The sequence below is a fragment of the Crotalus tigris genome, unplaced genomic scaffold (assembly GCF_016545835.1).
Source record: "Crotalus tigris isolate CLP2741 ecotype Arizona unplaced genomic scaffold, ASM1654583v1 scf7180000024437.13266115, whole genome shotgun sequence".
Taxonomy (NCBI): Eukaryota; Metazoa; Chordata; class Lepidosauria; order Squamata; family Viperidae; genus Crotalus; species Crotalus tigris.
The window spans coordinates 2008584-2026220 of NW_024100606.1; the positions used below are offsets into that span (position 1 = coordinate 2008584).

General features: G+C 40.1%; 1 protein-coding gene across 2 annotated transcripts; it reads right to left on the reverse strand.

The window, feature by feature from the left end:
• Nucleotides 1-1031: 1031 nt before the first annotated feature.
• Nucleotides 1032-13876, reverse strand: LOC120302805. 2 transcript variants are annotated; one of them, XM_039331758.1, is made up of 4 exons: nucleotides 13480-13876; nucleotides 11064-11384; nucleotides 4111-4200; nucleotides 1032-3024 (listed from the first exon to the last, which is right to left on the reverse strand). In XM_039331758.1, exons 3-4 carry the CDS (start codon nucleotides 4196-4198, stop codon nucleotides 2450-2452), a joined length of 663 nt encoding a protein of 220 aa, XP_039187692.1. In that variant the 5' UTR covers nucleotides 4199-4200; nucleotides 11064-11384; nucleotides 13480-13876; the 3' UTR covers nucleotides 1032-2449. The 2 variants fall into 2 exon arrangements, with proteins under 2 accessions (XP_039187692.1, XP_039187691.1); XM_039331757.1 differs by having other exon boundaries at nucleotides 4111-4203.
• Between the last annotated feature and the right edge of the window lie 3761 nt (nucleotides 13877-17637).

Genomic DNA, 17637 nt, shown 5'->3' on the forward strand with positions numbered 1-17637 from the left:
GGTAGCAAGTTGAGAACTACCTGAAGGCAAAATGAGACAGAAATTAGATGAGCGAGAGCAAAGCCTTGTATCTCTCCATCTCTATCAGTGTTTGGAGATATTTCTGCCAACTCACTCTTCCACATAGAACAAAAACATGAAATGTATTTGTGCTTACTCCTACCTTCAAGAATCTGTTAAAAAAACACCAGTTGGTAATATTCTTTATTGCTTATGGATAAAAAACTTCAGTCTGTCAAATATATCTTTTTCTTCTAACTTTCGTATTTATAACCCTGATGACTTCTTTGACTTTTTTCTATTATCACACATTTCAACTCAGCAATGTAATCTTCTGTTCTTAATATTTTATTGATAGGGAAAGAAAAACCATTTAAAATGGTTTAAACAAAAGCAAATCATATATAGTACAAAGAACATACAGTATTTAAAAAAAGATAAAATTGTTGCATAATTTAATAAGTATAGATTTCAATTTTAAAAATGTTATAAATATAGGCATTGCAAACAGGCTTTGTAGAAATGGTTCATATGTCATTCTTTAAAAATACCACCAAGAACACTCCCCCCCCTAAAACTGAAAGGACAAATATTTGTATATAAAATGATCAAAGCCCATTTCCCTCTAGCACTGATGATGTTACCTAGTTGGATAATGGAATGTCTGCAAGAAAGCAAGCAAGCTGAGAGAGCACCAAAGCCCCAGTCATATATCTATAGCTGTTTAGTCAAGAGTAAGTTTCACTAAATTCATTGGGACTACATTCTGCGTAAATGTATAAAAGAGTGATGGCAAACCTTTTAGAGACCAAGTGCCTAACCTGCAACCCAAAATCACTTATTTATCACCAAGTGCCAGGTGGGCGTGGTTGTGGTTATGGGTGGGTGTGGCCAAGGTGGGCATGGTCACCTTCATGTTGCTCGTGAGAGATGCCTGTGGGGGCCGGGCAGGGTTGAGGGAGATCCAGGGGATCTCTGACAGGTGGGGCGGTGGGCAGGAGGCTTGTCCTGTGGAGTGAGGCAAGGCAAGACAAGGCGGGGATGCCATTTTCACAGGGCAAGGCGAGGCAGGGGCCAGGGTGGCTGCTGCCTGACACCATCGGCCCCCACAAGAGGCCAGCAAGCGCATGGGGGCCGACAGTGTCCATCAGCACCCACAGCTAGCCGGCACACTTTGGGGCTCCGCAGCCCGCCGCCAGTTCAGAGAAGCTGCCTCTGAGCTGGACAGCCAGCCGACAGCTGAGGAGGTGATGCAGTGGGTCAGGCCCAGGAAAAGGAATGCATGCGAGGCCAGGAGGGATGGGACGGGTGGGGGGAGGGAAAGCGGCCATGCTGGAATGCATCCAGCCCTATGGGACCTCAGTGAGTTAGCGGGTGGCTGGTTGAAGACGGTTGCCATCTCCAGGGCATGGCACGCGTGCCCACAGAGAGGCTCTGAGTGCCGCCTCTGGCACACGTGCCCTAGGTTCACCACCACTGGTATAAAAGATTATCAGTTTCTTCCACAGCAATGTTTCCCTTTTTAATGAAATATTTTATTATTTAGAATATGTTGACAGAATATGTGATAATTCAGAAGAAGGAAGGTTTTGTAATGAAAAATGTGATATTTCAGAATATATATACATATTTTTTTGAAAAATAAACTTTGAATCTGTAAGAATTAATAGTACAAATTTCATATTGGTTTATAAGCACTTTACTTCCCAACAGTCATTTCCTTTCTATACATAAAGGAAATGCTATCTTGACTGCCTATTTGTTTACACAAAAATCTTGAATGAGGTGACTGATTTTTTTCTTCACAAATCTGTTTTTGGAATATTATATAAAAAAAGAATTGTAGTCCATAATGAGATCAGAACTTCCTATTTTATCAGAAAGGAATCAAAATGGCTGCTGCTTTTTGAACCTAAAAAAATGGGAAAGGGGGGACAAAAAAAACCTTTGAATTCCTTAGTCAAGCATCCAATCAAAAGTTATTATTTGCCATTTAATCAAGCAATGAATGGACATTTTCAGTGGAATACTGAAGGTGCACTTGCAACTTCTTCTCACTGAAAGAAGATTTGCTTCTATGTATTAGGATATACAGCATTCTTGAAAGCCTTTAAGTGCACCCACTTATACAGTGCTAGAACAGGCAACACAATTTCAAACACAATATCTTTTAAAAAAATTTCAGATTCAGCAAAGGAACCATTAGCTTGTATCCGATCAAAAACTCCATTAGAGGATATAACTTCAGAAAATTTAACATTTAGAACAGCCATGTTAAATTGCAATGTAAATTCCACGTCCTTTTTCAGATTTCCTGAATGAGTAAAATCTTTCTTATCCTGCAGAATTGCTAGAATAGAATAATCTGGGTCATCTGGAAATTTGAACTGTAATACATCCTGAGCTATGAAGCAGGAGTATGCTTTATGCTTATGAATGCAAATGTAGTTTAAAGAGATTCCTTCCCTGTAATTTTTTTTTTCCCATACCACTTCTTAATGACTTGATCTCTTGAATCTTCATCCAGCCAATGTTCTTCTGTCACATTACTATCTTCATTACCAGGTTTATGTTCAATTGGGTGAATCTGGATTATTTTTTCATTTTCAGTTCCACGCGTAACTTTATCTGGTTCATTATCATCATTTTTATCATCATCATCATCAATATTAACCAATGGTTTTTTTTCCAAATTAATATTGCCTTGTCTCTGCATTTGTTCCTGGGCCTTTCTTTTACGGTTGTTGCTTTTCTTAGAGAACATAAAGTTAAGAAGTTTCTTAGGTATTTTTTCTGATTTCTTACCACTAGAAACATTTCTCAAAAATTCTTTCAGTTCACCATTTCTAAACAGTTCATAATATTTCTGAGCCGTAAATGAAAAAAACTTATTCAGCACACTACACATCAGTTCTTTTTTCAGTGTCTCTAATTGATCAGGTTTCAGGATCTTTTCTAGGTGCGTTATTAGTTGGTCTTGATTCTTTGTTGCATAATCTTGCAGATCAAAAATTGTGTATTTACCTACAGGTGGGGAAAACATGAATGAATGACGACTTTAAAGTGTTGCAATAACATTTTAGTTGTCATGAAAATCAAGCTTTACGGATTGGATAATGTGTTGAAAAAATTCAGAGGTAAGTTGATAATAACTAAAATTATTAGTTATTAAAAGTATTTAACAATCAACAGCAACTTTGCATGAGCAGAAAATATACTTTGTTTTTCTTTAAAGAGGTACATAACATCTATTCTTCCATGCTTATTAATGTTTGATTAGCAACAGGTACCAGAATATCTTTTTACTTTTGTTTTATAGCAGGGGTCCCAACCAGCTCTAATGATCAAACAGACATAGATCTTAACATCTTTCTAGATTTTAAATAAATATTATTGAATCATTCTGTTTTATTAACCTTGCATTTTTATACATACTGTGCATTGCTGTTACTATTATAATAAAAATGTTAAGAATGTTTGGGAGAGAATGAAGATAAGAGCAAAAAACAAACTGGAAGGATGACTGGTTAATAAAGGTTATGTGTCAAAGGATCTATGCACAACAAGCAAAGTTTTTATCTAAGATAACCAAATCTTTGAAAGCCTGTTAATTCATGGAATTCATTACAATATTATTGGGATTTCAGTGACAGTTATTGATACACATAAAGGAAGTGTGTATTTTACATATTGTTTTAAACACAAATTTATGAACACAACATCGCTTCTAATAATCTAGCAGGTCCACAATGAGAATTGTTCAGTATGTCAGCAAAACAATAATTCTAAAGTAAAAATAAAGTGCCCATAAATCTCGTTATTTTAAAAATTACAAAAATGTGTATAGCTTCACTTCATCTATACTACTTACCATTCTGGACATATTTTATGCTAAATGTTGGTAAGCTATCTTCATTTAGTTATCTGTGAAGCTATAATTTAGTGACATTGAGATAATTTAAGAAAACAAAATCCATGGCACATTATCATGTCAACATGTGGAACCTAATCAACATGTGGAAACATAGTTCTAGAGACAGTTCCATGCTTACCCAAAATAACATTAAACCAAATATATCATTGGCCATTTTGGAATTAACAATTACATACCAGCATATGGCGGACGGTCAGTATTCACTGGGTAGGATCTTATTAATGTAAACTTCTCATTATTTTGAGCTTCACCTTTATTCTTCATGTCTGCTTCAATATAAATATTTTCATTAATACAAAATATAAAATGAATAACATGGGATATAACAAAATGTTGTATCTCAATCATCTAGGTCAGGGCTTTTCAACCGGCGGTACGCGTACCACCAGTGGTATGTGAGAACTTGGCTGGTGATACACATAGGACGGGTTGAACAGCACCGTTAAAAAAAAAAGTTTTAAAAAAGTGTAAAAGTGGATGAGGTGAAGCGACAGCAGCGCCGCACAGGCTTGTGACAAAGTCAGCTGGAATTTTGCGTTGCCTGGGTCCTATTGAGAGCCCAGGATCAAAGCGCGCAGCTCCAGCTGATTGGCAGTGGCTTTGGGGGTGGCAGGCAGTCTCATGCAGTCTCAGTGGAGATTCCGCTGGAGCTGCGCGACACATTGCCTGGGTCCCCCCCGTCCCCACCCAGATGCCCTCACCTCCCCCAAGCGTTTTTTTACTCACCTACTTTCAGCAGCATTCCCTTTCTCCTGTCCTTCTCAGCCTTCGCCACGCGTTTGTAGACAAAAAAAAGTTCCATGAGACTTTCTAACTTCTTGTGAGAAGTTAGAAAGTCTCATGGAACTTTTTTTTATCCACAAACACATGGCGAAGGTAGAGAAGCAAATGAAGGCAGAGAAGCAAATGGAGAAAGGGAGTGCAGCTGAAAGCAGGTGAGTAAAAAAATGCTTGAGGGAGGCAAGGGCATCTGGGCGAGGGCAGGGGCACCAACCTTACCCTGCATGGTGGCGGGAGGGTTAACGGTGGGCACGGGGGGACAAGGAGGAGCTGCGCAAAGCAGGCAGAGGGGAGGCCGGGCAGATTGTGGCCGCTGGCAAGCGAGCAAGAGGGCAGGGGCACAAATTGGCGTGTGCTCAGAAACGGTGATCTCATGCTCCTGCTCATCTCACTTGCTTGCAGAAACAAAATTCAGAAGACACGGAAAGGTGTCAAAAGCTGTTGATAGATGGATAGAAACCAAGTGGAAAGCAAGTGAGCTGGGCAGGAGCGCGGAATCGGTGTTTCTGAGCACATGCCGATTCACGCCCCTGCCCTCTCGCTTGCGCAAGCGAGCTGGGCAACAGCGCAGGATTGGCGTGTGCAGCTACAGCTGAGCCGTGCTTCTGCTGAGACACCCAGAAGCGCGGATCAGCTGTAGCCTGGCGCTGATCCTGGTGCTTCTGCTAAATTAGCAAGCAGCATGTTTTCCAGTGAAGCACAAGCGAGCCGGACAGGAGCCCAGGATCGGTGTGCGCAGCTACAGCTGATCCGCGCTTCTGCAGAGCAGCCCAGCTGTAGTTGCTCTCCTGGGCTCCTGCCCAGCTCACTTGCTCGCACTTGTGCTTCACTGGAAAACATGCTGCTTGCTAATTTAGCTCCTCCTGAGCCCCCCGCGCCCACCATTAACCCTCCCGCCACCATGCAGGGTAAGGTTGGCGCCCTCATCCCCACCCAGATGCCCTCGCCTCCCCAAGCATTTTTTTACTCACCTGCTTTCAGCTGCACTCCCTTTCTCCTTTTGCTTCTCTGCCTTTGCAAGAAGTTAGAAAGTCTCATGGAATTTTTTTTTGTCTCACAAACGCATGGCGAAAGCTGAGAAGGACAGGAGAAAGGGAATGCTTCTGAAAGCAGGTGAGTAAAAAAACGCTTGGGGAGGTGAGGGCATCTGGGTGGGGGTGGGACCCAGGCAAGGCGTCCCACAGCTCCAGCAGAATCTCCACTGAAGACTGATGAGGCTGCCTGCCATCCCCAAGGCCGCCACCAATCAGCTGGAGCTGCACGCTTTGATCTTGGGCTCTCAGTAGGAGCCAGGCAATGTGCAGTTCCAGCTGACTTTGCCGCAAGCCTGTGCGACACTGCTGCTGCTTCACCTCATCCACTTTTACACTTTTTTAAAACATTTTTTTTACAGTGCTGTTCAACCCGCCCTATGTGTACCACAGCCAGGTGCTCACGTATCACTGGTGGTACACATACCATCAGTTAAAAAGCCTTGATCTAATGCATTAAAAAAATAAGTATTTGGAATTGTACACAATAGCTGGGCTAGAGTTGTTAATTATGTTATGCATATTGCTATTTATTTTTATTTGTCTATACCAGTGTTGGTGAACCTATGGCACGGGTGCGAGGAGGCACTCAGAGCCCTCTCTGTGGGCACACACACCGTCGCCCCAGTCCTAGGCCTTCAGCTGGGTTTTATAAAACCCTTTCCCTTTAGGCCTACGCTGTCATGTACACAAAAAAAAAGGTTCAATCAGTCAATTTCAACTTCTCGCGGGAAAAAAAAAGATCTTGCAAAGTTGGAATTGATTGATTGAACTTTTTAGTCCCATCCAGTCTGCTGTTACCACTGCAGCCACGGCCACCCAATGGGCCACAGCCATTCGGCACCCGACAATGCATAAGTGGGTTTTGGGTTGCAATTTGGGCACTCGGTCTCTAAATGGTTTGCCATCACTAGTCTATACTAAAACTGAGACATCAAATTTATTTTTGTTTTTATGAATGCAAAATGCCATGAGCATATGTTAATTAAATAAATTGTTCTGTCATGCAATTTTTGAAATTATTCAATGTCATATTGTGACAGACAAATAGTATAAAGTCAGCTGGAATAGTCAGCTGTTTTGTTGCTGCCTTGTCAAGTCCATGCAGTTTTATGGGCAAGATTTTCAGAAGTTGTTTGCCATTTCCTTCTTCCTAGAACGAGAGCCACTGGTCCAAAGTCACCCAGCCAGCCTTTTGCCTAAGGTTCATGGTCTCCTGATGCAATTAACCATTATATCAATCTGCCTTTCAGTATGTACATATCTGGAATTGGGTATGTCTAGTTTAATGACGAGAAGGACGAGGGGGGACATGATAGCAGTGTTTCAATATCTCAAGGGCTGCCACAAAGAAGAGGGAGAAGCTATTCTCCAAAGCACCTGAAGGCAGGACAAGAAGCAACGGATGGAAACTAATCAAGGAGAGAAGCAACCTAGAACTAAGGAGAAACTTCCTGACAGTTAGAACAATTAATCAGTGGAACAACCTGCCTCCAGAAGCAGTGAATGCTCCAACACTGGAAGTTTTTAAGAAGAGACTGGACAGCCATTTGTCCGAAATGATAGGGTTTCCTGCCTGAGCAGGGGGTTGGACTAGATGACCGCCAACCTCCTCCTCCTCCTCCTTCGTTAAATGGAAAGGCAATATTCAGTCCTTGAGCCCTTAGCTACAGACATCAGAAATATCAAAGGTTCCTATTGACCCTTTCCTAATTGTATAATCTTCCCCGTTTTATTGGCACTGCTGGCCACAAATCATCTTTTTGTTTATTCATCCTGCAATAAGCCAATCATTCACACAGAGTGGAGGAAAGTGGAATTCAAACACTTTATGTCTATACTGGTAGGAATAAAATGTCCACTTCAGTTGACAGTTTTTGTAAATTTCAGCTTAAAAGAAAATGGGCATGCCAAGTGAGATTTAAATCATAGCTTTTATACTTTTTTTTTTTTTGCAAAGAAGCACGTAGTTACAATGCCACTCATTGGTTATTAACATTTCTTGGGCATGCTGATTGCCCATGCACTCACATGTGCTCCAGAACATGTTTAGTATGATCTCTAAGTTGTTCATACTCAAGGACTGAGTTTTTAGTATATTAATGATGAACTTTTGTTCATGTCTGGACCCCTGCCCTGACTTATGTCCACAGCTGTAAGCTAAAGCACAGTTAAATTACTCTAAGTAATGGCTTCCTTGCAACAAAATTGTTTTCAGACCGCATCCTGTCATCAAACTTCCTCTAAGTGGTCGCTGCCTTCAACAAAGCAACAAAGTTGATTCTTATCTGTGGTTTACTTCTGCTGACAAGTTTCCATTTATCTGTTGCAAAAAGCTTCTGTTTAAGTAATAATAATGGCTTTTATGCAACTTAAAGCATAGTTTTTACCTGAAACTCCTTTATAAGTTAATATTAAAATAGCTCGCCTTACCTGACTAGGCCTTCACTGGACCAAGGTTAAAGAACCACACTTTAGTATTGCAATTGCTGCCCTGACCACTTATTTGTGGAAAGACCCCTATTTCTAAAAGTGGGTGACCATGAAATCTGCTCCATAACTTGGACTTGGAGAGAGACAACTCATCTTGCATCATTGATAACTTTTTGTAAGATAAAATGTTTGATTTGAATAATAATGTAATAAATTTTACTTTCAGTGTCATAAAACTTTTATAGAGATTTAGAAATAAACCAATTTTGGAATATCATGTGCCTTTATATACTTCACCTACTATCTTCTATGCACTACGCATCATTTCCATTATAGCTAGTCATTACAAGAATAATAAAACATTTAAGAATTGGTGCATACTGTTTTCATGTTCTCTTCTCACCCTCATTCCTTCACTGTGTTGTCTTTTTAAATAGTAGGTATTAGGGCTTTGCAACAATCTGAATCCAAAGGGGAAAAGATGATTCAAAGCATGGTGGGCTCATATACTGCAATTCCCTAAAGAATTTACGTGTGATCCCAGGAAAAATGTGTTTTAGGAAGTGCTAATTGTTGTGATGTGCACACCAATGCATGTTGTAAATCATCTTTTTCTTATGAATATAGATGATTACAAAGTCGTCATGACTGTGAAAATAGAGATTTTTCATTATTCTGTAAATTACTCTAGGTCAGTGATGGTGAACCTTTTAGAGACTGAGTGCCCAAACTGCAACCCAAATCCCACTTATGCATCGTCGAGTACTGAGTGGGTGTGGCCCATTGGGTGGGCATGGCCCATTGGGTGGGTGTGGCTGTGGTGGTAACAGCAGACTGGGTGGGACTAAAAAGTTTAATCAATCAGTTCCAACTTTGCAAGATCTTTTTTTCCTTGCAAGAAGATGAAATTGACTGGTTGAACCTTTTTTTTTTTTTCACATGGCAGCGAAGGCCTAAAGCGAAAAGGTTTTATAAAACCCAGCTGAAGGACTGGGGCGATGGTGCGCGTGCCCACAGAGAGGGCTCTGAATGCCACCTCTGGCACCTGTGCCATAGGTTCGCCACTACTGCTCTAGGTCCTTCTGGCTGAAAAATGGAGCATGGACATTAAATAAGAAGCCACAAAAACAATGTGCAATTCTCTTATCTGATCACTTATATAACTAAAAACAACACTACAAATCTATGACTATACACTTTTTCTAAACTATGCATTTTCCATTCATCTAACAAGCTGGGGGCCTGCTGCTGAAAGCAGCATCAACCCTCAACGCACAGCTACTGGATTCTCAGTGGCCCTGGGCTTTGGCTGCTGATTTTATCTGTAATAAAGCTACCCTCCATGTCCTACTGAAACTTAGTTGGGCTTGGCAAGGATGTATATGTATGTGTGTCCCTTCTTGGATATGTGCTTAACTAGGTTTCGGGAATTGCACCAGCCACAATTTGGGAGTTGTGGAGGCACAGAGGAGGAAGAGTTGCAACCTTTCAGAGGTTTCCTTTCACATAACTGGATCAGATATATGATCTGGCAGTGGATTGCCATGGATGGATCACTTTGATTGTCTTTTGACTTACTGATGTCATTCTTCTTTGGGTTTTCCTACGGATTGGGAGGCAATTCAGCTGAGGCCTAATTACTGCCAATCATGGTTATTCTTCTGAACTACAGATGAACATAGGTTGAGGATAGAAGTCACTATTTTGTACGGTTCTTTTCCTTTCTTAAAGCTGGTTTAGTTGTTGATCAGAAGGCTGGGAGAGATTGCTTCCTAGGCTCCTCTTTTGTAGGATACCATAGGGTTTTACCATCTTCCCCCCTATTCAACACTTAAACAAACCAGTTGGGTGAGATCATCTGTTGGTTTGGAGCTGAATATCATCAGTAGATTGGTGATGGCCAATTATATATTTTAGCCTCGTCAAAGTTCTGTCCCAGAGCCTGGAGGCTGTGCAGGTATTAATAAGAAAAAATTGCCTCTGACTTAATATGTGACTATGGATATCTGGGCCACCCAAATATGGGAATGTTCCATTTTTAATCTTGGATAGGATAGCACTATCCCATTCAAGAATGGTGTACAGTCTGGGGATATCCTGGATTCACAATTCCTACTCAATCAGTAAATAGTAGTGGTGATAAGGAAGGCTTATGCAGTTTCATCTGGTGTGTTAGTTGCATCCTCTTCTAGATTGGAAGACCATTTAGACAGTCACTTACGTCTCAGTCATCTTGTGGCCTAACTACTACAATACACTCTTTATAGGGCTTCCCTTGAAGGCCATCTGGACACTTTGACTGGTCCAGAATGCAGAGCTGAAGGCAGGGATGGGCATGCCTCACTACACCCATTTAACATTTCTTCTCCACAAGCTGCAGTGGTTGCATTTGCCTCTGAATCTGATTCAAGTTCTGGTTGTTATCTTCAGAGACCTGATAGGACTAATTATTTGTGGGATCCCCTATTTTCCATAATATCTACCCAGCCAATTTGATCTAGCAGGATTGGTGCATACTGGTTTTCTTCAGTAAAACAATACCATCTATCAAGATCCCAGAACTGCACTTTTTCTGCTTTAGTATCTGCCTTCTGGAATGAAGTCCCCCCCCCAAAAAATGGATGACCCCTATCCTGCTGGTATTTGGAGATCTGGCTCTTCACCCAGCCCCAGCCCCCTTCTAGATAATGTGGGTTTGCCTTGGTGGTTGTCTAGTTTGTACCATCTTTTGTTCTTTATCTTATTATCACCGTACAGTTTTATTGTTCTGGGTATTTTGATCTGTGCACTGCATAGAATCGCTAAAGAATCAGGAAGGGTTAAAATTCAATAAATAAATTACTGTGGGTTACTCTCATTTGGAAATACACAATCACTCAACTTACCAGTTTCAATTTTAGCACTGATCTTTTGAGTAAGATCTTTTCTGGGAATTCATCCAGATAAAACTGAAGTGCTATTAGAGGTTTTTAAAAATAGGACATAAATAATGCTGTTGCCTTCTCTGCATTAAGATTCTCTACCTTACTTAAGGGGATTTTACAGTCTTCTATTTCTTTTCCATTCAGTATTTCTCTGAGTTTTCTCCATTCATCGTTTCTCAGCTCTTCAAAGATCTTCAGTATGAATTCTTTATTATTTTCTGCCATGATGTTTTTAAAAATTCTGTTGCAGAGAAATATATATATGGTGTTGTGTAGACAGACCTGGAGAGGAATTTGAGGGATGAAGCAAAGAAAATCAAGCTGTCACTAAAAGTTATGTTCAAGTTCATCTAGAATGTGTAACTTTTTCAAAGCTTTGACTGAAGTATCACTCTTACAAATATTAGGTAAGACTAAATTTTATTTAGTCTCTATATATAGATTACTTAAATAAAATTAACGCTACTCTTTAATATTCAGTACTTCTACTTAATCACATTAAAAAGTACAATTTGGCAATAACTCCAGAAGACTCTAAATAAAAATATTTTGTAGATCATCTGCAGCTCAGGGACCTTTGGTTTCACACTTCTGATTGATTCTATACTTGAAGGATATTCACACATGAAGCAAAGTCAGCCCAGGCTCAAACTCTGTATAGCACTTGCCCAATGTATCCTTTACATTTTATGAATTAAGTATCATTTTCAAACCAGCTATGGATTTATACCATTGACTGGACTGGTTGTGAGAATTTCATGGAATGCTCATTTGAAATACTCAAGAATGTCCCCAGCATTTGTAGCATTTAGTTAATTATCTAAAAAAAATTAAATAACCTGGCGTGATTTGTTGTTGAAAATTTCTAACAAATGCCACATAGATTTCAAAATTTTTAGATTACTTTATGATGTATCTATGATATATACACAACTACTTATTAATTTCCTAACCTTCCATTTTACTTTGTTTTAAGCTCTAGATCATGTTTATCTTTCTTCACTTGCCTAACTTTTCATCTGTAAGGACTTAGACAGCAATCAGTTGTTTTCAGGCCCAAAATAGCAGTTACATACCATATAATAATCATATTATAAGGCCATCAAATGCACAGCTAGAACCCATTAATTTTTGGAAAGATAAAACAAAGAATTTAAATCATTTGTACTATCTTGCGGTTGAGAAGCACTGGAGAACTGTGTTGTATGGCTTCACTCTAATCTGCAATAAAGATTTTTATCTGGATGAGGCAAATCAAGGGGAGAATCAAAGCTAAGTTTTGTAGTAATCTCTCATTTTGTTTAACATTCAGTAGGATAATAGGTGGTGATTTTTTTTGTGAAAAACATTAGCACTTGCTTTAAGCCCTGATTTACTAGACCCCAGAGAAAAAAAGCAGTTGGTAGAAATGAGGTATTAATTATCCATTGTACAGAAAAGGTTTGGAGAAAAGGTTCCTAAATGTAATATTTAACCAGATAAGATTCATTATCAAGAAAATCTATGATAATAAATCAGGAAGCCCTAGTAACTTACATACTGGAGTGATATATGTGATATAATGTTTAGAAATCAAACAATATTCGCCCAATTATGCCCCACACTCACACTAGAAAAAGAAGGAAAGGGAAGGAATAAGCGAATAACAGAATTGGAAGGAATCCTTGTATCATTTCAGACAAGTGGCTGTCCAATCTTTTTTAAAAGCCTCTCTTTGATTCATTGCTTCTTGTTGGAGTACTTTGAATAGGTTGATCCCCCCTTTGTAGCAGCCCTTCAAATATTGGAACATTGCTGTCATGTCTCCCCTAGTCCTTTTCACTAAACTAAATATATCCAATTCCTGCAACCATCCTTCATATGTTTTAGCTTCCAGCCCCCTAATCATCTTTGTTGCTCTTTTCTGCCCTCTTTCCAGAGTCTCAATATCTTTTTAATATTGTGGCAACCAAAAATGGATTTGCCTCCACAGTATATAGCTATAAAAACTTTAAAATTCACCAATGCCAGACTCTAGCTCAATTTCTCAGCCAAAACCTTGGCTCTTAAGTACTTGATAATTGGTGGTAAATCAACACTCCTGTTAATTGACAAGGAAACAACAATCAATCGCCAGCCATCAATCATCCAATCACATAAATACGACTCACAGAGTAGCCCAAGTAGTATTCCAGTTAATGATGATAATGATAACCTTTATTGTCTGTATTCTAACCATAACTGGTAGACATATATAGAACAGCACACCCATCTTTTAGGGACTTTGGAAAAAGAGTATCGGGACTATTGGCATGAGCGGTTGCTTCGAATCTAGAATCTCGCAGAACTGGAGCATAACAGTTCCTTTTCCTAATCTCCCCCATCTCCTCGCACTGACCTTGGAGCACAAACACTTCCCACGGTGCAGCCGCGATGCAATGGAGCGCTCTGGCGCTGACTCGCTCAAGTCTTCTGAAGATTGGCGGGAAAGCCTTAGAGTGCCTGGTGAGTGGAAAAGGCGGAATGGAATAGGATAAGGTGGAATGCTCTCTTTTTACAGACTCGGCGAATGGCCTGTTAGAGATAAACATCAGAAAAGATATAAAACCGAAAGCTTTTAAATTCTGACAACTTAAAACCAAACTGCCCAGAATGGCACTTCGCTGAAAGACATCCGGCCTTTGTGGTAAAGCCTGTGTGAGAGATATTCTTGGAAGAATTAGGTGAGGTTAAGAGAAAAATAAACATAAAAATAAAAATAAACCTGCAGTCCAATACTTTGTTTGGAAGCCCAAGTTACCCCCCCATCCCCTCCACCTCTCAAAAGAGAAAGATAAAGGGAGCGCTTTCATTTTTTCTTCTGATGAAAACAGCTGAGAAATTCTGGGAGTTGGTTTACTAAGATTGAGAAATACTGCTGTATTCTGCTCTATAGCATCCATTCTGTGAAAGTGGCCACAAAATGACCACATTTCCAAAGTGTGCACTTTAAAATTAAAAGGAAAATGGGATATATTTTAAATCATTAGACTAAGAAGAGTATAAAAGGAGGAATTCGTGCAGAAACCATTTTGGCTAACCAGAATGAACAGCTGAGTCCATATATTCAGATAAGTCCTGTATTATGGTTCAAATAAGCATATTTGCAACCTTTATGAAAAAATGTGGTTTGATTGTGCAAATGCCCTGCCATGCTTAGCTTACTGTGATAACTTTGGATAATATTTTTGCCTAATTTAAGCAGTATTTGATAAAATAGTTATGGCAAATAAACAAAAACATTTTCTTATTGCTAAATATATTTAAAGAAATATTCAAATGGAAATCATTTGAAAGCTTCTTATATTTTTAAGCAATGAATAAAAAATAATCCTTAATTGTACTCCAACCAGCTGCTGTGTGTGTGTGTGTGTGTGTAATTTACCTGATTCCAACACCTGTTCTATGTGGTTAGGTTGGTTCTCATTTTTCAATGGACAATAATCCAGACTAGAAAGTATAGATTTACTTAAGGAAACATTTTTAAAAGGCAATTTAAAATTACCATATACTATTAAGTTGTCTTGAGAATTTATTTATTTACTATTTGTATTCTACCTTTATTATTTTTACAAATAATCCAAAACAGCTAACATATCCAGTATACCTTCCTCCTCCTATTTTCCCCAAACAATAATTCCGTAAGGCTGGTTGGACTGAGAGAGAGGGACTGGCTCAAAATCACCCAGGTGACTTTCATAGCCAAGGCAGGACTTGATCTCATGAGTATAATAAAGTAGAAAGGACTAGAGCAGTGGTTCTCAATGTTTGTGTGATGGCACCCCCTGTCACACAAACGTGCCACGCATGCGCGGCGCCACCCCCATGCGTGGTGCGCATGCGCAGCGCCGCCCCCTGAGGGGAGAAAATGGCGGATTGCCTTCTTTGGCGACCCCCGTAAAATGGTCGATCAACCCCAAATGGGGTCACGACCCATAGGTTGAGGACCGCTGGACTAGAGACCTGCAGTAACTAGAGGTAGTCATTGACTTACAACAGTTCATTTAGAGCAGGGCTTTTCAACCAGTGGTACGGGTACCACCTGTGGTACATTGGCACCTAGCATGTGGTATGCGAGCATCCTAGAAAAGTGGTAGTGGGGGAGGGGAATGAGCTGACCCGGTGGCAGCACTGCACAAGCCTGAGCGAGAGATGTCTGGAGCTGCAGGACTGTCAGGGCTCAGTGGAAGTGCCACAATCAGCACCAGGCTCCAGCTGGAGCTCAGCGCTGATCCTGATGCTTAGCTGAGCCCAGAAGAAGCACCAGTCAATTGAAAAGCAGCACTGATCCTGGCGCTTCTGCTGAGCCCAGAAGACGCACTGATCAGTTGGAATGTTGCAGCATCTCCAGAGTCTTGTGATTTACATTCAGATGCTTGGCAACTGATTCATATTTATGATGGTCACAGTGTCCCAGGGTCATGTGAAGTGCCCAAAACCTGCTGCAACCCACCCAGCAGACGGGTGAAATAAAAACCAAACATCCTCCGACCTCACCCCTGCTGCCAATCCTGAACAGAAATGCTCACAACAATGAAAACCTCAGATAGGTGGGCGGGCAGACAGGTGTCTTGCTCGGCTGTGGTTTTGGGGGCACCTTTTTCAATGCCATTGTAACTTCAAACAGTCACTAAATGAACTGTTGTAAGTCGAGGACTACCTATACTTTATCACTTTTTTCCTTTTTTTCTTTGGTCATCAAATTTTTGATACCTTACTAGGCAACTGGTGGTACTTGGATATTGCCATATCCTAAAAGTGTTACAATGGGTGAAAAGGTTGAAAAGCCCTGATTTAGAGACTTCAAAATTACAACAGTACACTGAAAAAGTGACATATCTGTTTTTCATACTTATGGCCATTGCAGCATCCCAATAGTCACGTGATTGAAATTCAGATGTTTAGCAACTAACTCATATTTAAGATGGTTGCAATGTCCTGAGGTCACATGATCACGTTTTGTGACCTTCTGACAAGCAAAGTCAGTGGGGAAGCCAAATTCACTTAACAATTGTTGAAAGAAAATCTTCATCAGGGTCCAGTCCAAGCTGGGAATAAACAAAATGGAGGCTGCTTTAGAAAGAAGGTTGTTGTTTATTGAAGAACAGAGCCAAACAGAAAGATGGCTCTGGGGAAGCTGACCACATGTAGTAGGGAGTGGTGGGTTTTTATACCTTCTTGAGCTTTTGTTTGGAGTTGTTCCTGTGGCATGAACTTTGACCTGAGTCTGCGTGTGCCTTTCTGGTATTCTGATGGTGGGTTAATCCTATTATATCCCAAAGGTCCTGCTTCCCTGGGTTGTGGCTGATGACTGTTGGATTTTTTTGGTGTGAGGGATTGTTGACTCTAGGGATCTTTGTCTTTCTAATCCCAGCTTTCTGGCTCCAATCTTTCTGACAAGATTATCACATCTGCATTTCTGCAGACCTGGTTTCTGTTTGGGGCAGAGAGACTGGGGGGGGGGGAGGGTTGGTTTCTGCCTTTAAGATCCTTTGGGGAAATATATTCTGCCTTTTAATATTCCCCAAAATATTTCTTTTCTCGGGAGGGCAGGCTGACTTCCCACACAATCATATTACTAACTTATCAACTAGAGTGATTCACTTAAAAATGTGGCAAGAAAGGTCGTGAAACGGAGCAAAACTCACGTATTAAATATCTTACTTAGTAACAGAAATTTTGGGCTCAATTATGGTTGTAGCTTGAGGATTATCTGTACATAATTTTGCAGGAACTTTAGAAATACGTATTTTTCATATATTTTTTTCAAATACTTTTCCATTTAAATACCCAGACTTAGAACTGATAACTACTGTCAAGCTTTGAGGGAAAGGGAAAGTCTATTGTTGTCCCCAATTTGGGTCTGAGCCTGGTGCTGAGACCAATGAAGAACAGGCACGAGTTGTCTTTTATTGAAGCCCTCCAAGAAAAGGGATCCTGGCCAAAATGCCAAGGAACCTCGAACCACAAAATTAATAAAGTTTTATATATTTTCTCTAAAGCAGAAGGCGGGATAAGGTGGGATATATAAGACATATAATCTAATAAACATTTCAGTAATAATCTAACAATTATTCTATTGGTCTCTAGCAGTCCCTATTCTTAAGCCTTGGCTAATGAATGCTTCAGGAGTTATCTAATACACATCCTATTTGCTCCAGGCCATCTCTATTCCTAGCTTTTAACAGAGCTTGCAAGATGCCTAAGTCTTCTGTTACTTTTATCAGCTTTTTAACCACACAGAATTTTTACAAGCTTTACATGTGCCTATTTCCTGTGAATAAGCATTCTTTGTTCTTTCCAGATAAACTCCCCAATTAAAGGCTTCTGGGTCTGTATGCCTAATCTTGCTTTGTTTTGGCACCCAGCCCATCATTATCAATCAGCATCAGTGATTGTCCCTTTACCCAACAGGCTGGCTAGACCCTAGCCCTTTTTCAAGATTTTGTTTTGTTTCATTTTGCTGCCTTCAAGTCAGTTTTTGATTTCTAGTGGCTCATTGAACTAGTCCCAAAAG

What these genes read in the sequence shown, in the direction of transcription:
- LOC120302805 (XM_039331758.1), bottom strand. Translation starts at nt 4,198, where the DNA reads ATGAAGAATAAAGGTGAAGCTCAAAATAATGAGAAGTTTACATTAATA. An exon ending in TGACCGTCCGCCATATGCTG is followed by an intron (nt 3,025 to 4,110) that starts GTATGTAATTGT and finishes CCCCACCTGTAG; the next exon opens with GTAAATACACAATTTTTGAT.